The sequence below is a fragment of the Triticum aestivum genome, chromosome 2D (genome assembly GCF_018294505.1).
Source record: "Triticum aestivum cultivar Chinese Spring chromosome 2D, IWGSC CS RefSeq v2.1, whole genome shotgun sequence".
NCBI lineage: Eukaryota > Viridiplantae > Streptophyta > Magnoliopsida > Poales > Poaceae > Triticum > Triticum aestivum.
This window is the reverse complement of record NC_057799.1, coordinates 88,854,036-88,875,835: the sequence shown is the minus strand read 5'-3', so window position 1 is coordinate 88,875,835 and position 21,800 is coordinate 88,854,036. Positions and strand designations below refer to the sequence as shown.

Below are 21,800 nucleotides of genomic sequence, written 5' to 3'. Positions count from 1 at the left end.
CCCCTGCGCGCATAGAATTTAGACCGACGTACTGACTTCTCTGTTGTGCCTAGGTGGGGCTGCGACGTGTTGATCTTCCGAGGCCGGGCATGACCCAGGAAAGTGTGTCCGGCCAGAGGGATCGAGCGTGTTGGGTTATGTGGTGCACCCCTGCAGGGAAGTTTATCTATTCGAATAGCCGTGATCTTCGGTAACATGACGACTTGGAGTTGTACCTTGACCTTGTGACAACTAAAACCGGATACTTAATAAAACACACCCTTCCAAGTGCTGGATATAACCCGGTGACCGCTCTCTAACAGGGCAACGAGGAGAGGATCGCCGGGTAGGATTATGCTATGCGATGATACTTGGTGAACTTGCCATCTACTCTCTTCTACATGCTGCAAGATGGAGGCTGCCAAAAGCGTAGTCTTCGATAGGATTAGCTATCCCCCTCTTATTCTGGCATTCTGCAGTTCAGTCCACCGATATTGCCCCTTTACACAGATACCCATGCATAAGTAGTGTAGATCCTTACTTGCGAGTACTTTGGATGAGTACTCACGGTTGCTTTTCTCCCCCTTTTCCTTTCTTACTGGTTGTCGCAACCAGATGCTGGAGCCTAGGAGCCAGACGCCACCGTCGACGACGACTCCTACTACACCGGGGGTGCCTACTACTACGTGCAGGCCGCTGACGAGGACCAGGAGTAGTTTAGGAGGATCCCAGGCAGGAGGCATGCGCCTCTTTCGATCTGTATCCCAGTTTGTGCTAGCCTTCTTAAGGCAAACTTGTTTAACTTATGTATGTACTCAGATATTGTTGCTTCTGCTGACTCATCTATGATCGAGCACTTGTATTCAAGCCCTCGAGGCCCCTGGCTTGTATTATGATGCTTGTATGACTTAATTATGTTTTTAGAATTGTGTTGTGATATCTTCCCGTGAGTCCCTGATCTTGATCGTACACGTTTGCGTGCATGATTAGTGTACGATTGAATCGGGGGCGTCACACAGGAGGGCAATGTTCATCCGCTTGGATGACATGATGCCCAGCCCGCCCTGGTCCTTAGGCTTGCAGATCTCAGACCACCGCACCATGTGGTATTTCTGCTTGTCACCCTCACCCGCCCAAAAGAAGCGGGCCTGGATCGTACCGATCTCGTGGTGGAGCATCTCAAGCAGGCTATAGAAGCTCATGATGAATAGCAGGAGGCTGGTCAGGGAGGAGTTGATCAGAATAGTGCGTGCCGCCTTAGACAGCCATCTACCCCGCCAGGGCTCAATGCGGAGACTGAGTTTGCCCACCGAAGGTCTTAAGTCAGCGACAGAGAGATGGGCGTCACTGATGGGGATCCCCAGGTAAGAGGTGGGGAAGGATCCAAGCGGATAGTTGAGGCGGTTGGCAATACCCTGGCTCTCAGCCCAGTTTAAGCCTAACCTTAAGTGAACTAACTGCCAAGTGCCTAATGTGACCTTTGTGGGAGTATATATCCCCACCTTGGGTGAATGAAATGCAAGGTTAACGTTTCCTTTTTTCTGATATTTACTTTCTTACACCAGAAGTAGCCTAATTTTCCTTATGGCCTCATACCAGATCCACCATGTCGTTACCGCAATATACATTTAGTGGCATGTAGATGTAATTTTGGGGGGTTATATTTTGATTATAAAGCTACAAAATTGCCAGGTGCTGCCTGACAAGCTGCACATGCACTGCTTCTCCATAAGAGATGAATTATATACAACTGCGTTCAGAACAGTTGGCTTAGAAGTTTCTCTTATAGTTATAGTAAAAATACCAAGGCCAGAATTAAACTTCTGACAAACAAAGTATTCAAGGGAGTAACTGTACATCGAGGAGGACATTCTCGCATGTAGACTGTAGTCAACGTCTCGGAAAATGCATAACTTCTTAAAGCACTACTATAATGGAATGCAAGATAATAAATGTTGGCCTTGAATCGTTTGTACAAAGGCGATTGAAAAGATTAAAAGAATGCATGGATCTCGAATAGATGCAGACACAGTGAAAGAGGAAATAAAATAACAAGCTGATACAGCAAAGAGTTCAAAGAGATGAGATTCATAGTGGCAAAAAATAACTATTGGCTCACCTGTCCGCTTGTTCTGGAAGATGAGCATGCACCAGTCTCCATCAGTGATCCTCTGCATGTCTACATCGAGGATATGGGAGAAGAGGTCCCAGTCTTGCCATTCCCTCATATTTAAACTGCAGGTTGGAGCAAGAATTCAAACTTCCTTGAGGAAAATGGAAAAGAAAAAGGAGAGCGTGCGGTGTCCTCCAATGGCCAAAACGGGCTAGAAATTTTGAACAGAAACAGAATTCAAGATTAGTTTGACACAAACTTGAAGGGAACTTAACTTCCTTGATGGTAAACACGAACAGACACACCCTAGGTAGTATCTAGGTAACCTGCACACTGATTGCACCAGACCAGATCACATAAGTGGATTAGCACCAGAGTTACTACACTATTGTTTACTCTCTGCCTGACTCGTCTTTTGCTAGAAGGACAACCGATAAAACTGACACTACAAGGCGGGCGTGAAGATGCAGGCGACGGTGATGACTTGCAAGTCACGCCACCTCCTCGCATCTGGCCAGTAGCTTGTTTGCAAGATTTTCGGGTACAATGCCCTCTGGAAGATCACTACTACTAAAGTATGGAGTTGTAATTATTCTCGTCACTGACCAAGGTAAAACGGTATATACCATTTCCTTGCCAATGAGTAGCGCCGTGCTTTCTCTAGAGAAGTTCATCTGGAAAAGCTCAAACAGTTTCCACCATCAAACTTTGCTCGAGTAGAAAACATGCACTGGATGCCATGGAAAATGTAAAAGGAATCCAACACAAAAGAGAAATACACAGATAATTAACATGTACACATTTTTTTTGCGAGGGAACATGTACACGTTGGTATGGACCAACCTTAATTTGGACCTGTGAATTTAAAAAATACAAGTCAATGTTTTCATATCGCTTGGGCAGTTGGCTTGTCATTCTCACATGTTTTTTCAAGGAGCCCAACTTTTGTATTCCATTGGGTAGTAGACAAGTGCAGAGTAAAGGTACATGTATAGTATATAAGGATAAACGTTAGCAGCCGTCTATCACCACCCTTGAACTCGTCACGGTCAACTGGAGACATTTCTACTGTTTGATGAATCTCTGTAAGACTTGCAGAGGCTCGGTTAAATTGTCCAGACTCCATAGAGACCGACCAGCAGCTTCCCTCATCAATTGTATTGTTGCTTGCCATGGAAGCTTCAATATCTGTAGTCGCAGGTGAACTAGTGAGTCGTTTCATCTCCTTCCTGATGAACAAGTACCACTCCTCCTTGAGCCATGCACAGTCAGAGGAGAAGCTGGTGGAGAGATTGCAGAACCTCCTGATGAGAGTCAGCATGATCGTTGAGGAAGCAGATGCGCGGTACATAACAAATTCTGGGATGTTGTTACAGCTCAAGATACTCTCAGAGGCCATGTACAAAGGATACCGCGTGCTGGACACCTTGAGGTACCAAAACCTCCAAGACAGTGCAGGCATTAACGAGGTTAGCATCAACGACTCATCTAGCAGCAGCTTGTACTTATCTATTCCTGTCAAGCGTTCTCGAACAAAAGCTGAGAAGGATGAGAAGGCCATGCGCCTCGAGTATGGTGCCTTGAAAAGCTTAGAAATTGTTGTTGCTAACATGGCAGAATTTGTAGTGCTTCTGGGTGGATGCGAGCACATGTCTCGTAGGCCATATGATGCTTATCTTTACACAAAAAACTTCATGTTCAGCCGACATGCTGAAAAACAAAAGCTCTTGAGCTTCTTGTTGGAGCACAAGAACCCTCCTGGTGATCATGCGCCGGCAGTTCTTCCGATCATAGGTGGTTTTGGAGTTGGGAAGAAAACATTGGTTGCTCATGTGTGTGGCGACGAAAGGGTTCGGTCACGCTTCTCTATTTTGCACTTGAATGGAGATAGACTCTTAACAATACTTGACCATGGAAGGACCATGTCTGGGACGATGTTGGTAGTTATTGAGTTTGCTTCTGATGTAGGTGAAGATGATTGGAAAAAGTTTCACTTGTTTCTCAATAGAATGAGCGGTGGAAGCAAGACCATCATTATAAGTAAACTTAAAAGATTAGCCCGGTTTGGATCTGTGAATCCTATTTTCCTAGGTGTTTTGTCTTACGATGAGTTGAGGTACCTTTTCAAGACACTGGCATTCGATAGCGCAGACCCCGCAGAACATCCACGACTAGTACAATTAGCAGATGAGTTTGCCAAGGAGTTGGACAGTAAGCAAGGTTCACTTGTCGCAATAAATACATTCGCATATGCGTTGAGAATGAACCTCAGTGTTCAGTTTTGGCGTTGCTTATTTGACAAGGGGGTAAGATACGTTAAAAGAAACCTCTCCATACATGGTGTACACCCAAGTATGCTTATAGAACAAGGCCATCCAGTGGACATCACGGACTTCGCCTTGCATCCACTTACCATGACAAGTAATGTTCAAATCAAGGAGGAATCACCAAGTGTGACATTGGTGGAACTTCTGGCAGATCCTAGTGTTACACCGGAAGGAGACTTCCATCTAGTTGCATGGGAATCAAGGATACCGCCTCATAAATCATTTGTTCATTTTGTTACAAGTCGTGCTCAGGATACACATGAAGGTAGTAGTGCCTTGCCAGGGAGGAAGCGACGAGGAGTGCCGATCTAATTTTGCTTCAGAACTCTGTAATGTAACTCTTGTTGTATTTTTTTTAAACGTGATAAATGGGTGTGTTCATGTGGCTATGGAGTTAAACGGATGTGTTCATGTATATCACTGGCTATGTATATTTTATCAGATTCAACAGTCCACCTGCTCTTCTTAGATAACGAATAACATCTAAAGTGGCAGTACCTACTAACAGTCCTCACAGTCTCTAGCTAGTCCCAAGAAGGTGGCTAACTAATGGCACAGAAACTAGACTACGAAGAAAAAGGTCTATGTATTATCACCATCGCATAGTTCTGGTTCAAATTTTGTTTTTACTGGTCCCAACCGTTCCATCCAATCAAGCAAAGGCAACACTATATAGAAAGAGGATGAAGTACTGTGTTAAGCTGTGCTATTGTGTCAATTTGGATGCCACAAAAACTTATTGTCATGCTCTAACATATGCGGCCGCATTTCGAGGATATGATTAGATTAAGAAATCTGCTAGGCATCAGGTCGGATCACAGCGCCTCCCCCAAAAATCTTTTTTAGAGATTCCGGAATCTAAACAGGTTTATTGAAATTACCGACGATTGCGAAAGCAGAGCACCGAGCACAGTGGTGCATTGCATCTGCGAGGCGCACCGCGCACGTTGCCGCTGCCAAGGCGCCCGTGCACGCTAGCCCTTGAGGCGCTCGTAGTCGACCTTGCTAGGTGCATCTCTTCCCTTCCTCTACACGAGGTATGATGGGATACTGCGTCCTGGGTGGAGCAGCTGGGCAAAGCATTATGTATCATATGCATTAAGCAATGACCGTGAATTGTTTGTCTGCTTTTTCATGCATTAGTTTCTACTCCCTCCATTTCAAAATATAAGTCTTTTTAGACATTTCAAATGGACTACAACATATGAATGTATGTAGACATATTTTAGAGTGTAGATTCACTCATTTTGCTCCGTATGTAGTTATCTATTGGAATCTCTAGAAAGACTTATATTTTAGAACGGAGGGAGTATTTCCTTTTTTTTACTTATAGCATTGTGCATCATAAGCAATGACTTGTATGTACATCTGCTCAAGCAAAGGCGATTGAAAATTCAAAGCATGCATGGACCTAGAATAGATGCAGTCAAAATGAACCCGAAAATAGAATAACAAGCTGACACCAGCAAATAGTTTGAAAGAGATGAGGTTCATAGAGGCGGATATAAATATTAGCTTACCTCTCTGCTTGTTTATGGGAGATGAGGTTGCTGGATGTCTAAATGGAGCATATGGAAATGAGGTCCCGGTCTTGCCATTCCACACACACACAATTTTCTATGGAGGAACAACAATTAATTTGGACCTGCCTACCGCGACCATGAAAAATACTAATCATCTTTCCATGTTGCTTGGACAGTTGGCTTGTCCTTGTTGCACATTTGGACATTTAGACAATTAGGCGTATCTGTGATCACACACCTTTGAACCCGTCACAATCCACGGTTCCAAAAAATTTAGACATCCGGTTTGAAGCAAGTGCCAGTCTAATTCTGTTTCAGAACTCGTGCGATGTAACTCTTGTTGTATTTTTTGATACAGGACAAACGGTGTGTCCATGTGTTACCATTGAGGGCTTGTTTGATTCGTACGATTTTGAAAACGTAGGAATAGGAAAAGTATAGGATTGGAGTGGCATGCCCACTTGAATCCTATAGGATTAGCAATGAGTGTTTGATGGCACAGGAAAAACAAAGGAATTGTAAAAATAGGTTGGAGTGAATGTTAAATTTCCTATGAAATGTAGTACAAAAGATTTCAATCCTATGGAATTCAATTTTTCCTATGGAATTCAATCCTATGAATCAAAGGACTAACATAGGAAAAAATACTAAGGATTTCAATCCTCCAATAATCCTATAAAATTCCTTTAAATCAAAGGAGCCCTGAACTAGATGTATTACAAGTCCCAATTACTGTGCAGTAAAATTGTACAGTAATATGTCTTATCAGATCCAATAATCCAGCGCTATTAAACTTCTTGGATAACAAATAACAACATCCAAAGTGGCAGTACCAATAAGGTGAGTCATACTAGTGAGTCATTGCTATTTTTGTAGCCATTTTAAAATAAGGAGTAAATTACTAGACAGTAATACTCCCTCTGTCCCATAATATAAGAGCATTTTTGACACTACACTAGTGTAAAAAACGCTTTTATATTATGGGACGGAGGGAGTAGATTTTATGAGCAAGCGTAGTAATGGAATTTTCGCCCTCCGGCAACCATAAGCATTTTGGAATAAAGCTAACGTGTTTCTTTCAGTAAGCTCTGGGCATTTCTCACTGATATCCAACTCACAAGTCACAAAGACCCCTCCCTCCCGTTAAGAGGAAGCAACAATTATTCGTTGTGGTATCCACACTGCACTGCAGCTGATACCATATGACTACAGGTCTGTAATCATCAACTCAACATGATGTGATAAATAACAAATAGTACAAATTATCTGACACTTTACTCCATTTCCAGTTAACTCTTGGCGGCGTCCAATGCCACATGATCAAGCCCATCAATCTTTATGTTAAACGACCCTGTTTGGGTCAGAATCCTTTTTGCATTGTCAGTAAGCAGGTGCTCTAAGAAAACACGAGCAACTTGCAACCGGCGCAGAACAAGCATTGCGAGCCTGCATGGCTGCATCACACCCACTGTTCGGGAAGTCAGCCCCCCCTGTAAATATCAACAGCTTTCTAAGCGAACCGCTCCAGAAATATGAGGAAAAGAAACTTGATTAGGGCAAGACCTTACGGAGGATGACGACGGGTGTCCTGCCGCTTCTGTTGTGAGATTCAAGCTAAAGAACTGCATTGAAACAGGTGAACTGATATGAGCTTGTTTGCGTTTACCCCATTTCCCAGTTAGAAGGAGACTGGTGACATTACCTCATGCATGGTCAGCAGGAGACTGCCCGTTCTAGCTTGTTACCACCTTCCCTTGGATGCCAAGCTTCCACTGGCTGGGATATGGCAATGTCGATCTGGGTCGACCTGGAAGCTTCCAATGCTTTACCGCCTTCTAATAAAGGGTGTGTAGGCGAAGGAGTAACGCATGAGAGGCGTCGCTCCGATGGAGAGCCAGAGGAGGATGGCCGCCGCAGTTCAGCAGCAGCCACTCCGTTCAGGTGACTTGCTTCTGACGGTACAAATACAGGTAGCTCCGGCTGCACCGTGTGCAATGCTATCGGCGCCCCGGTGCTGCTGGAGTTCTCTTTGTCACTCCCTGCAGGACCTGACTGAGTAAATTTTGGAAACACAATGAATGTCTGCAAAGCCACCAACAATTATGGCATTATGCCTAAATAATCGAAGGTTTGTACACCTACATTTTGAGCATCCCGGATATGCACGATGATTATTGTTATATCGTCTGTCCTGTTTTCATGCTCTAGCCATAGTTTGTATGACTCTGCAGCGATTGCTGCACAAGCATCTCGAGGGTCTTGATGCATAGCCACCTGTAGCAATTGAGACAAATGTTAGAGAATTTCGGACTGGAGGCAGAGAACACCAAAGGCATACCAGAGCAAGCAAAACCACATACATTTTTACATGAGATTGATACTAAAGGACTTTAAATGGTGCATGATATGGCATAGAGAGTAGAGACCACCATCTAAAATATATCTCTAAAATATAACTATCATAGTTTGATCACTCCAAAATGGTGGATCGCACATGGGTGCACTTCATGGAGATGCATACTGGGACAAGGAGGGCATCATGCGCAGGAAAGATGAAAGAACTTGGAAGAACATAAAGGCTGTTACCAGCCTGGTTTCGTTAAGTGCACTAGTTATGGAAGTGGTGGAAAGGAAAAGAGAGGGTTTACAGGGGGACCATCCCATTAAGAACTCCAGACCATGTTAATCAGAACATAATTGACAACATGCAAGCATATCACTAGTGATTCAGCAATCAGCAGTCAATTCTGAAGTGGCTTGTCAGTTTCAAGACCAATAAAATGGCCATTATCTTTTTCTTCATCGGCAGTACAACAGGAAAGTGGTATAATAAATCATGAACCTTCAGTCCATTTTATCACGTTCTTTTTGCAGGACACATTTCGGATTAGTCAATTCACCAATACAGCTCAGATGCTAGTCCACTATTCATCTATTACTCAGTAAAGGTACATCCACTTATGCAGAACTTTATCTAGAGTGGTAGCTTTCATAATGGCAACATCAATCAACCTCAAATTCCTGACCATTTAATAATCATTACACCAACCTACACATCCAGCTTTTTGAATGAGTAGCTTTTTAGTACACACAAGAATGGAGTAAAAATGTGATATGCAGGACCATTTGCATCTGTTTCCTGCATATAAAAGTTGACCCCACGAGTTATTTTTAATTCCTTGTACCAACTAAACTACATCTTACTAGATTCCCACCAACTCAATACTAAGCTCATAACCTTACATGGGAATATAACTCCACGATAATCAGTAAAAGGCTGAAATAATTGTGCAGTCTGCAGACTGTCAATATTCTCATCCATGATCATTTTAGGTATCCCTGTATGCATTACTGGCTCTAGAACATCCACTTCTCAACACATTCCACTGAAATTATCACCAAATATTATCTTATTTTTTGTTTTTATGATTATGCTTATCTTCTCCGACTACAGGTTTAATGCTTAACATCCCATGCCCTACTATTCGACCTAACAAGTTAATAATAATCTCATCAGAGATGTCATACTTATAAAGGTAACAATTTCATACTACTTTCGCTGGACAGAGCAAGTCAAGGTCAACGTCCAGTTGGGCTTCAATATCATCATAGGTCAGACAGACTTGATGAAGTCTATAAACTCGTAAGTGTATGATATATAAGAATATTTACTGTGTATGTTGCCACAAAACATGTTTGGACCTAAAATGATACTTAAAGAGCAACTCCAACTATCCCCCTGTTTTAGGGGTTCTGAGCAAAAAACTCACTCTAACCCTACGCCACTCGCCTCCCCCCTAATGGGGTTTTGGGAGGCAAATTCAGGGGAGATAGTTGGAGTCGCTCTACATTTTATTAGCTCATTAAAGGTAGTAGCGGACATGTCAAGAAACTTGCAGCTAGTTATAATATGAAGAACAGAAAAAACAATGAAGTGATAATTTTCTTCAACTCCTATGTGCTACTAATAAGCATGCGTAGTACTGAGGAAATGGGAATTCATGGCAAGCAGTTGGTTCACTATTATTGGCTACTTTCCAATCCAAAGCTTTATGTCAAGGCTCTAGGTTATTCGAACAAAGTCATTCTTAATTACCAATTTACTGCTGTCAAAAAAGATCTTGGTGTGGTGTCAAAAAAGATCTTGCATTATGGGACAGAGGGAGTACTTGCTACCTACATTCACGGATTCACCACACAGAAGTACGTTCACTACCGTTGGCTACTTCCAAGATCCAAAGTTTTACATCAAGGCAATCAGACAAGGATCAACAAATATGAGTAACTGGTGTTGTGACTGAAAGTCTTACCAATTTACTACTGTACTTGCTAGCCAGATTCACCACACTAGAAGTTTACAGGCACACACTACGAATTTCTTTCCAAGAATACTGTATGCGGTAGGTAAGACACCAACTTCCAAATGTATCAGCTCAGCAAACGCAAAGGGGCAAGGAAATTAAAGAGGGGAAAAATCATCACCATGTCGACGACTTCCTGGCTGGAGAGGAACTCGAAGACGCCATCGCTTGCGACGACGAAGAAGAGGTGGGCCGGGGTGATCTCCACGGTCTTCACCTCAGGGTCGGCGATGACCCCGACGCCCTCGGCGGCGAGGTCGCCGAGGCTGCGCGTGAAGGCCGTGCCCGGGTAGAGGCCGTCGCGGGCCCAGACGCGGGGCGGGTCCCCCTCGTCGGCGAGCCAGCCCTCGGCGTCCGGGTCGCGCACGCCCTCCACCTGCTCGACGGACATGACCCGCGCGCCGCAGGCCTTGACGCGCGCGCGCTCGTCGGCGCGGAACGGCGTCTGGTCCCAGGACAGCTCCTCGGCGGCGACGCGGCCGTCGCGCCACACCCCGGCGACGGCGCGCGAGTCCCCGACGTTGGCCACGTGGAGCGCGCCGCCGGCCACGAGCGCGGCCACGGCCGTGGTCCCGCTCATGGAATCGTCCACGGCCGGCGCCGCGTGCATCTCCTCGTTGACCCCGACCATCGCCGCCCGGAACGCGCCCGCGGGGTCCGTCGCGAGGAGGCTCCCGCCGCCGCCGGCGGCGTCGTCCTCGGCCGCGAGGAGGAGGAGGCGCGGGAGCGCGTCCCGCGCGAACCCGGAGCAGGCGGCCCCGCAGGCGCCGTGGCCGTCGAAGACCGCGAAGAGGTGGAGATCGGGGTCGCCCGCGAAGCGCGTGGCCACGAGGTACGCGTCCTGCGTCTCCCGCCCCGGGGAGTCCGGGTAGAGGCCGTCGACCGTCAGCGTGGCGTACTCCAGCGTCAGGCCGGCCCCCGGCACCGCGGCGCGGCCGAGGGTGGAGCCGCCGCGGCCGCCCGGCACGCCGCCGCCCTCCCGCCGCACCCCGCCGTCGCCCCGCGGCAGGCAGCACTTGCCGTGCGCGCACCCCATCGCGTCGGGCTAGGGTTTGGGGGTGTGGGCGCGTGATGGACGGAAGCAGGGGGAGTGGGGGATGGGAGTTTGGGAAATGGAAGGGGAGGGGAAGGAAGGAAGAGGTTGGGTGGAATGGAATTGAATGATTCAAACGCGACTCCACACCGCGGCCACGGGAGTGTAGAAAAGTGGCGATGGCCGGCGCACATATTCTGGGGGTTTTCCTGTTGCCGGTAGGCGGTAGGCCACACTGCAAAAGGGGGAGAGTGAGGCTTGTGCCACCTGGCAGCTTGTGTGTCTTTGAGATTTTTGTAAATCAGCGCCATACACTTGGCTTGCAGGAGTAAATACGGTCGAAATGGATTAGCTATGTGGCATTCTAAGAGAAACTCCAAAAACAGCTCCCTTAGCAAAGCGAGTTGTGGCTGGATAGTTAGGAGGACAGTGATATCCCGGCCACCAGGGTTTAAGCTCTAGACTTGACACGGGTGCTCACATTTTTCTGGATTTATTCTAGAACTTTCAGCATGTGCGCTCGGTGGGAGGAGACGTTCCAGTCGACTGTGTCTATGACGACTTTGTCAATCTCAAGATGATGTACCGGTTCAGTCTCTCGAAGGTGCATATAGGGGTAGCGTGTGCGTGCGTGCATTCGCAAAGCTGAGTGTATTTGAAATGTATGAGTGTCAGCGTATGTGCTGTGTTAAAAAATAGCTCCCTTAAAAAACTTCCCATAAAACTAGCTACGAGAAGACCCTAAAATTTAGGGGAAGTTGCCTGAGAACTATTTTTGACAGTTCTCGTAAACTTCTTCCCCTCAATTCATTTTTATTTAACTTTTAATTAAAATATTAGATAATGCCCTAGGGCCCTTCAATCAGTGACACTCGTGACGACAGCTAGCGAAGGGCAGCACGAGGCAATGAAGCGGCCGATGGCGCGAGGCGGCGGGCGGCGGCAGCGCTCCCGCGAGATTCTGGCATTGAGGGTAGGGCATGGTGAAGTTTCAGGTGGTTACTATCCCGCCAAAATTTTAGCGGGAGGAAAGAACCATTAACGGATCATTATTGGTCAATTGGAACTGTTCGGGAGGGTTTTTGACCCAGCATCCTGTAAATGGTGATTATTTTTAGATAGGGGAGCTGTTGGAGATGCTCTAAGGTGGATGGGTCTCGGCTTAGTTTTTTCAGGAGAGGGATACTATCGAAAATAGACCCAAGTCGGCACATATGGTCTCTATAGCATGCCAAGGTGGACGATTCTCTAGTTAGATTTCCCGGCGGGAGGGGGAGATTCACACAAACTAGTAGATTTTTTACCGTAGGGTTCACCTCAACTTGCCACATGCCCGAAATACAGAAAAGTAGTCTATTTTGGATTGTGTTTGCTTCGGTTATCCAATTTTTTATTGTGCACTAGGACAATGCTCGTGCGTTGTAATGGGTTATAAATATGGATCACAATATGTAGGAAAGTTTCCTTAGGAGTGCCCATATTAATGATGTAAATAAATATTTATCAAATTCTTCCCATGATTATCTTATATTTTGATGAGAAGTTTGGTAAGTAAACTAAAGTGAATTTGGTTCAGAAGGTAAGTAAATTAAGGTAATTGATTATCATATGGAAAAGTTAGATGAAGACGTGGTGGAAAGAAAAGTAAAACATGAAACATTGCATTCCTTTTAAGTAGTATAGATATATAGATAGACTAGGACAATGTCGGTGCGTTGCAGCGGGATATAAATACTCTAATATGTTAGTTTGTGATTTAGTTGTCCATTTTAGTGCGATCGTGTAATTAATATTTATCAACTTTTGCTCATGATTTACCTTATACTTTGATGAGAAGTTTGATAAGTAAACTAAAGTAAAATTTGTAAGGTATGTAAATTAAGGTGATTGATTATCCTACGGAAAAGGTTGGACGAAGGGGTGGTGTGATAACCCACAAGTATAGGGGATCACAACAGTTTTCGCGGGTAGAGTATTCAATCCAAATTTATAGATTCGATACAAGGGGAGCCAAAGAATATTTGCAAGTATTAGTAGCTGAGTTGTCGATTCAACCGCACCTGGAGATTAATTATCTGCAGCAACGTGATCAGTAGCAAAGTAATATGATAGTTTTGATAATAGTGACAGCAGCAATGGTAACGGTAACAGTGATAGCAGTAATTTTTGTAGCAAGTGCAATAGTGACGATAACAGTAGTAATCTAGCAAGAACAATATAGGATAAATTCGTAGCTATTGGATCGGTAATTTGTTGGATGATATTCATCATGTGACAGTCATAACCTAGGGCGATACGACACTAGCTCCAGTTCATAAATATAATGTAGGCACGTATTCCGTAAATAGTCATACGTTCTTATGGAAAGAACTTGCATGACATCTTTTGTCCTACCCTTCCGTGGCAGCGGGGTCCAATTGGAAACTAAGGGATATTAAGGGCTCCTTTTAATAGAAAACCGGAACAAATCATTAACACACGGTGAATACATGAACTCCTCAAACTACGGTCATCACCGGGAGTGGTCCCGACTATTGTCACTCCGGGGTTGCCGGATCATAACACGTAGTAGGTGACTATAACTTGCAAGATCGGATCTAGAACATGGATATAATGGTGATAACATAAACGGTTCAGATCTAAAATCATGGCACCCGGACCCAAAGCGACAAGCATTAAGCATGGCAAAGTCATAGCAACATCACTCTCAGAACATAGTGGATAATAGGGATCTAGTCCTAACAAAACTAACTCGATTACATGATGAATCTCATCCAAGTCCTCACCGACCAGCGAGCCTACGAAGGAATTACTCACTACCGGTGGGAAGCATCATGGAATTGGCGATGCAGAAGGGTTGGTGATGATGAAGAGCGAAGATCCCCCTCTCCGGAGCCCCAAACGGACTCCAGATCTGGCCTCCCGATGAAGAACAGGAGGTGGCGGTGGCTCCGTCTTGTGGAACGCGATAATTCTTTCTCCTTGATTTTTTTAGAAAAATAGGATTCTATAGCGTCGGTTTCAGGGTCTGTGGGGCCACCAGGTGGGGACAACCCACTTGGGCGCGCCCCGGGGGGGGCAGGCGTGCCCTGGTGGGTTGTGCCCACCCAGGTGCCCCCCTCAGGTGACTCTTGGCTCCAGAAATTCTCTTTATTGGTATAAAAAATCCTCGCAAAGTTTCGTTCCATTCCGAGAACTTTTATTTCTGCACAAAAACAACACCATGGTAGTTCTGCTGAAAACAACGTCAGTCCGGGGCTAGTTTCATTCAAATCATGCAAATTAGAGTCCAAAACAAGAAGAAACGCGTTAGGAAAAATAGATACGTTGGAGACGTATCAACTCCCCCAAGCTTAAACCTTTGCTTGTCCTCAAGCAATTCAGTTGATAAACTGAAAGTGAAAAAGAAAACTTTTACGAACTCTTTTGCTCTTGTTTGCATAAATAAGCTTAAACATCACCCAGGTTTTCAGCCAACATTATAACTAACCATGTCGACAATAACTCTTAAAAATTATATTAACTCATATCAATAATATAATCAGCTAGCGAGCAATAATAAGATATCTCAAACGGCAACACGTTGTTAAAACAACCATGATATAATATGACAATAGTGGTATCTCGCTAGCCCTTTCTGAGACCGCAAAACATAAATGCAGATCACCTCCAAAGTCCAAGCAGCGACTAAACATTGTAATTCATGGTAGAAAAGATCCAGTCATGATGCACCCAACATTAGCTACACTCAATGCATCAGCATGACAGTAGTGCTCTCAGGTTCTGGCGCTTATTTTAGAAGGTGATGACACAACATAAAAGTAAATAGATAGTCCCTTCGCAGAGGGAAGCAGTGATTTGCAGCGGTGCCAGAGCTCAAGTTTTTAAAACAGAGGTAAATGATATTTTGAGACATGCACCCTTCTTGTTTACTTCACGACCATCAGCTATCAATATCTTCCATGCTAAGCACGCTAGTGGCGGTTCCAAAGCGATAAAAGTAAAGGTTTTGACTCCATTGGGAGTTTTTGTTTGATTATTTGTAAGCTTTTTCTGTTTGCAGTTTGGGACTGGGCATCCCTATTACCACCCTTTTCTCGCGCGATGGAGAGTGAATAAACACTCGACCTGAGAATAACCCGCTTAGCATGGAAGATACCGACCACCTCCTGTAGTTCCATGGATCCAGGCACACAAAAAGGATATTTATTGGAAGTTTTAGAGGTGGCACATGCAAATTTAGTTAGGACGGCAGGGTAATACCGCATATAGGTAGGTATGGTGGACTCATCTGGAATAACTTGGGTTCAAGGTTTTTTATGTACAAGCAGAATTCCCACTTAGTACAGGCGAAGGCTAGCAATTAGGTTGAGAAGCGGCCAGCTAGAGAGCAACAACGGTCATGAACATGCGTTATGCATAAGTAACATTGGACACTAGCATGAGTAGGATATGAAAACCATGAACATAAATATCATAGAGGCTATGTTGGTTTTGATTCAACTACATGCATGAACATGTGCCAAGTCAAGCCACTTGAACATTCAGAGGAGGATACCATATCATCATACTACACCACAATCATTATAATGCGGTGTTGACATCTAAGATAAATAATTATCCACTCCTAGCTACTTATGCATGGTATGAGAAACTATAATCTCTAATTTGTCATTGCAAACATGTTTAATCATAATGGGCTGAATCATGGATACTAGGTTAAACATATTTACAAAAACAGAACAAGTCGAGTTCATACCCGTTTCTCTTTGCCACGGCCAATTCATCAAATATCGTCATTATTGCCTTTCACTTGCACGACCGAACTATGTGAAAATAATAACAGTGCAAGAGTGCCATGGACTAAGCTGGAATCTGCAAACATTTTATTCGACAGGAGAAGACAAGGTAATATGGGCTCTTTATTAGATCAACAATTATGTATATGAGAGCCACTCAACATTTTCATCGTGGTCTTCTCCTCGGTACGACTCAAATAAAAAGAAAAGAAATTCAGAGAAACACACTGAAATATTTTTGGAGTTTTTGGTTTTCTTGAACAAGCAAATAAAAGGGAAAAGCAAAAAGGAGAAAAACTATTTACACGGGAAAGCTCCCAACAAGCAAAAGAACAAGGAAATCTTTTTGGGTTTTCTTTTCAGTACTACAACTAAGCATGCATAGAAAGTAAACTAACTACAACTAATTTTTTTGGTTTTTCTAAGGTTTTTCAAACACACAAGAAGAAAGCGAGAAAATAAAATTAAGCATGGATGATACAATGAAAAAATGTGGACACCGACAACTGGAATGATATGTGTGAACATGAATGTAATATCGGTGGGAAACACGTACTCCCCCAAGCTTGGGCTTTTGGCCTAACTTGGTAATCAATCAGTAGCCTGGATAGTAGTCGGGGTGCTGAGGAGCGGGCATCCACGGATCCCACTGCTGAGGCTCCTCCTTTGCTGCATCCTGGCTGTTCTGGTAGGCGATGATATCTGCAGGCATAATCCTGTATCCGCCCCTGGCAACAGGATCAAACAAAGCAGGAGCAGGCAATGGAATAATATCATGAGTGCTAACACTGAAAACCAGGTTATAAGGAATAGGAATGTTAGGATAATCGCGTGCAATAAAATGGTGGTGTTCCATGGCTGCACGGTCTAGGTAAACCTTGGGCAAAGGATAATCATGAAGGTGTATCTCAACATTAAAGCGAGCTGCCAAGCGAGTAGCGAAAATACCACCATGTATTTTACCCTTAGACTTATTAATGTGGCGGCGACGTGCCACAATAGCTCCCAAGTTATAAGTGTTGCTGTCCTCTGGTGAATGACGTAAAACAACAAGGTCTGGTGAACTGAATGCACCCACCTTCTCTCTACCAAGCAAGCATTTTGCAATAAAAAGAGTTGAAAGTGCGTTATATCGACTAGAGGGGGTGAATAGGCGATTTTTATGAATTCTTCACTCAGGAATTTGCGGGTGAGGATATTCCTTAGCGAAGAACTACTTGCAGCGGAATAAGTACTCAAAAGTAAGCATAACAGAACACAGGCATGGTCATCATGATGAAATGAAGACAAGCACAGAGTACAGAAAGCGTAAACACAGGATAACACAGGATGAAGACAAACAGACTGAAGAAATTTAACTAAGGAAATTAATAAAGTCTTCAGTCAAAGTCTTCAAACACAGATATGAACAAGTGCAAAACACAGTTATGAGGAAATGAAAGGGTTGAGGAAATAGAACCAGTAAGCTTGGTGAAGACAATGATTTGGTAGACCAGTTCCAACTGCTGTCTCAGTTGTACGTCTGGTTGGAGCGGCTAGGTATTTAAACCTGAGGACACACAGTCCTCACCGTATTCTCCTTGAGCTAAGGTCACACAGACCTCGCCCAATCACTCGTGGTAAGTCTTCAGGTGACTTCCAAACCTTCACAGACTAGGTCACTCGGCGATCCACAATTCCTCTTGGATGCTCTAGACCATGACGCCTAACCGTCTGGAAGAAGCACAGTCTTCAAAGGTAACAAGCGTCGGATCCACGCAGGATCAATCTCTTCAGTGATGCTCAATCACTTTGGGTTTGTAGGTGTTTGGGTTTGGGTTTTCCTCACTTGATGATTTTCGCTCAAAGTCCTCGGAGGATGGGATGCTCTCAAATGACAAGTGCCAGTTTCTCTCGGAGCAGCCAACCAGCTAGTGGTTGTAGGGGGCGGCTATTTATAGCCTAGGGAGCAGCCCGACATGATAAGACATAAATGCCCTTCAATGATATGACCGTTAGGTGGGTAGATATTTTGGGACAGCTATCATGTAGCACAGCAACGGTCGGAAATTTGAGTATCAAATTCCTTAGAGCTATCATGTTCCTCACTGTGTAGGCAATCCGCACTGGCGAATTCCTAACTCCTCAGTCAGAACAAATTCCTCAGAGACCAGAAGAACTTCGTCTCTGTCACTCAAGAATATGATTGAACTGTATGAGATTTCCAATGGCTTCACTCGAAGGGATTGGTAGGTGTAGGATTTTGAGTTGAGCATCACTTGGAAATTTTTCCTTAGTATTTCCTCGACCCCCTTTAACAGTACGGTGTTTCCTATGACTCAAGAAAGAGAAAATGAAACTACGAAAACAAAAGTCTTCACGCTCCATGTTCCTCGAATGAATACCAAGTCTTCAAGGTCACACCAATTTCTTCACTTTCAAAGTCTTCAGAAATCCAAAGTCTTCGGTTGAAGAACTTCATTTTTAGGGGTCGACTTTCTCTGTAAATATCAAACTCCTCATAGACTTATAGACATGTGTACACTCATAAACACATTAGTCCCTTAACCTATAAGTCTTCAATACACCAAAATCACTAAGGGGCACTTGATGCACTTACAAGAGTGAAATAATGAACATCAGGAAAATGCAAGCCAGCGGCAGTTATACTCGACAACCCTCTCTCATCTCCCACTGTCAGAGTACGATAAAAGCTTGCAAACTCTGCGGGTCTAGGCTCTACTAAACCACCATCAGAAGGAAGCAAGCATATTTCACATAACTCAGTGAGCGGTATTTGATGGAACTCAACATATAAATTTAACTGCACCTCAGGAGGGTTATTCCTAGGAAGAAAATTAAAACTTTGAACAAAGGTGTTTGTGAGGAGATGATACTGTTCACATTCAGCTGCGATGAAGTTGGTGAGGCCGGCATTAGCAGCATATTGTGTAAACCCTTGAAGGATTCCAGCCTCTTCCATGAACGGGGTATACGGCCATTCGCACGGTCGTACTTCCGCCAACCTCCGGTTATGGAGATCACTGTCAGACGACTCCCCAATAACTCCCTTGGAGTTCTTCTTGGAAGCAAATTTCCTAAAGATATTCATCCTTTTCCTATGAAAAAAATTCTGAAATTTTTAGTCCACAAATTTTTCTCAACAAAACTTCACAAGATTGATAGCAACTACTCATAGGGATACATAGAGACCATAGCAAGCATTCAAACTACTTAGAAATCTAAGAATTTAACATGCAAGCTCATCTACAACAGCACTAAGAGTAGCTAATTATTCAAAATATAAACCACTAAAACAGAAACTAATTGGACAAACGGTGGAGTCACATACCACGAAACAATCCCCCGGAACAGTTTCGGAAACGGAGCTTCGAGCAAAGAGATCGAAATCCGCGGGTTTGAGAGCAAGAACACGAGAGAGAGAGAGAGAGAGAGCAATGGTGAATTTTTTCTGGAGGTAGGTGATGATGTGGTGTGAAGAGATAAGTGAGAGGGCCCACGTGGGACCACTACCCACCAGGGCGCGCCTGGGGGTCCTGGCGTGCCCAGGTGGGTTGTGCCCACCTGGTGTGCCTCCCTCTGAAGTTATTTGCACCAAAAATTCTTAAATATTCGGAAAAAATCGTATTAAATTTTCAGAGCATTCTGAGAACTTTTATTTTTTGGGTCATTTTTTATTGCACGGGAAATTCAAAAAACAGACGAAACATGGAAATTTGTTTTATTAAACTAATAAAAACATAAAACAAAAGGTAGGGACAAAAGGTAGTGCTTACTAAATTCATCAAGTTCATACCTCTAAAAAATGATCCATTAATAAGGTTGATCAAGTCTTATTAACAACCATTTTCGATTAGCATGAAACCGAAGAACTTCCGTAATTCACTAAGTTACCTCAATGGGGATATGAATGTCCCCAACAATAAGCATTTCATATTTCCCTTTGGCAGTAGGTAGAGGTAGTTGAAAACTTCCAATAGTGTGTGTCAGAGATTTTTCACTAACATTAATACCATTCACTTGGAATTGTTTCTTCGGAAAGTGCACCCTATGCTCATTACCATTGATATGAAAAGTGACCTTGCTTTTATTGCAATCAATAACAGCCCCTACAGTATTCAAGAAGGGTCTACCAAGGATAATCGACATGTTGTCGTCCTCGGGCATCTCAAGTATAACAAAGTTAGTCAAAATAGTAACATTAGCAACAACAACGGCACATCCTCACAGATACCGATAGGTATGGCAGTTGATTTGTCAACCATTTGCAAAGATATTTTAGTAGGTGTGAGTTTATCATATCAAGTCTTTTATATAAAGAGAAAGGCATAACACTAACACCAGCTCCTAAATCACATAAAGCAGTTTTCACATAATTCTTTTTGATGGAGCAAGGTATAGTTGGTATTCCCGGATCTCCAAGTGTTTAGGTACTCCATTTTTAAAAGTATAATTAGCAAGCATAGTGGAGATTTCAGCTTCCGGTATTTTTCTCTTATTGGTGATGATGTCTTTCATGTACTTTGCATAAGGAGGCATTTTCAAGATATCAGTCAAGCAAGTACGCAAAAAGGCTGGCCTCAGCATTTCAACAAAGCGTTCAAATTCTTCATCATCTTTCTTTTTAGTTGACTTAGGTGGAAAGGGCATAGGCTTTTGAACCCATGGTTCTCTTCCTTTACCGTGTTTTCTAGCAATAAAGTCTCTTTTATCATAACGTGTATTCTTAGGTTGTGGGTTATCAAGATCAACTGGTGGTTCTATCTCAACATCATTGTCTGGTTCTTTACTACTTGGTTGAGTGTCTACATGAACCTCATCATTATCTTTTTCATTATCAGAAGGTGAGTGTTCATTACCAGAATGAGTTTCAGCATCAGAGATAGAAGTTTCATTATTATTATCAGGAGGTTTTCCTATTTCAGGTTCACTAGAAGCATGCAAAGTCCTATCATTTTTATTTTCCTATTTATTTTTAGAAGGACTACGTGCATCAGTGTTAATTCTTTGAGAGTCTTGTTCAATTCTTTTTGGGTGTCCCTCAGGATAAAGTGGTTCCTGAGTCATTTTACCTCCTCTAGTTGCTACTCTAACAGCAAAGTCATGTATATTGTTATTCATTTCATCAAGCTATTCTCTTTGAGATTTAGAACCTTGTTCTAACTGGGTTTGAACCATAGAAGCATGCTTTCCAACACCTCTAACACCATTTGAGATTCTAAATAACAAGTCCCTCAAGTGAGCAATCATATCAGAATTGTTTTCAATTGTTTCATAACATTTGCATTGAAGTGACTGTCGGTGTCAAAACCGGCGGATCTCGGGTAGGGGGTCCCGAACTGTGCGTCTAGGATCGATGGTAACAGGAGACGGGGGACACGATGTTTACCCAGGTTCGGGCCCTCTCTATGGAGGTAATACCCTACTTCCTGCTTGATTGATCTTGATGAATATGAGTGTTACAAGAGTTCATCTACCACGAGATCGTAATGGCTAAACCCTAGAAGTCTAGCCTATGAGTAGATGGTAATGAATCTGTCCTATCCGAACTATGCTCTCCGGTTTATATAGACACCGGAGAGATCTAAGGTTACATGAGGTCGGTTACATAAGAGGGAATCTTCATAGTCGGTCGCCTAGCTTGCCTTCCACGCCAAGGAGAGTC

The 21,800-nt window shown here is 43.7% G+C and overlaps 2 protein-coding genes across 5 annotated transcripts; one reads left to right on the top strand and one right to left on the bottom strand.

Annotated features, from left to right (window-relative positions):
* Positions 1–3,264: 3,264 nt before the first annotated feature.
* Positions 3,265–4,731, top strand: LOC123055685 (putative disease resistance RPP13-like protein 1). The gene has a single exon (XM_044479594.1). It carries the CDS (start codon positions 3,265–3,267, stop codon positions 4,729–4,731), a length of 1,467 nt encoding a protein of 488 aa, XP_044335529.1.
* Positions 4,732–7,014: 2,283 nt separating this feature from the next.
* On the bottom strand, positions 7,015–11,500 carry LOC123051847 (probable protein phosphatase 2C 65). Of its 4 annotated transcripts, none has more exons than XM_044474825.1 (5): positions 10,425–11,495; positions 8,085–8,216; positions 7,645–7,994; positions 7,506–7,564; positions 7,015–7,432 (listed from the first exon to the last, which is right to left on the bottom strand). In XM_044474825.1, the coding sequence occupies exons 1-3, from the start codon at positions 11,337–11,339 to the stop codon at positions 7,656–7,658; spliced, it is 1,386 nt and encodes a 461-aa protein (XP_044330760.1). In that variant the 5' UTR covers positions 11,340–11,495; the 3' UTR covers positions 7,015–7,432; positions 7,506–7,564; positions 7,645–7,655. The 4 variants fall into 4 exon arrangements, with proteins under 4 accessions (XP_044330760.1, XP_044330761.1, XP_044330762.1 ...); XM_044474826.1 differs by having other exon boundaries at positions 7,511–7,564; XM_044474827.1 differs by lacking the exons at positions 7,015–7,432; positions 7,506–7,564 and having other exon boundaries at positions 7,675–7,990; positions 10,425–11,500.
* Positions 11,501–21,800: the final 10,300 nt, after the last annotated feature.

Coding starts and splice junctions, on each gene's coding strand:
- LOC123055685 (XM_044479594.1), top strand. CDS start 3,265: ATGGAAGCTTCAATATCTGTAGTCGCAGGTGAACTAGTGAGTCGTTTC.
- LOC123051847 (XM_044474825.1), bottom strand. CDS start 11,339: ATGGGGTGCGCGCACGGCAAGTGCTGCCTGCCGCGGGGCGACGGCGGG. Junction 8,217..10,424: donor GCCAGGAAGTCGTCGACATG/GTGATGATTTTT, acceptor CAATTGCTACAG/GTGGCTATGCATCAAGACCC. Junction 7,995..8,084: donor ATATCCGGGATGCTCAAAAT/GTAGGTGTACAA, acceptor AAATTTACTCAG/TCAGGTCCTGCAGGGAGTGA.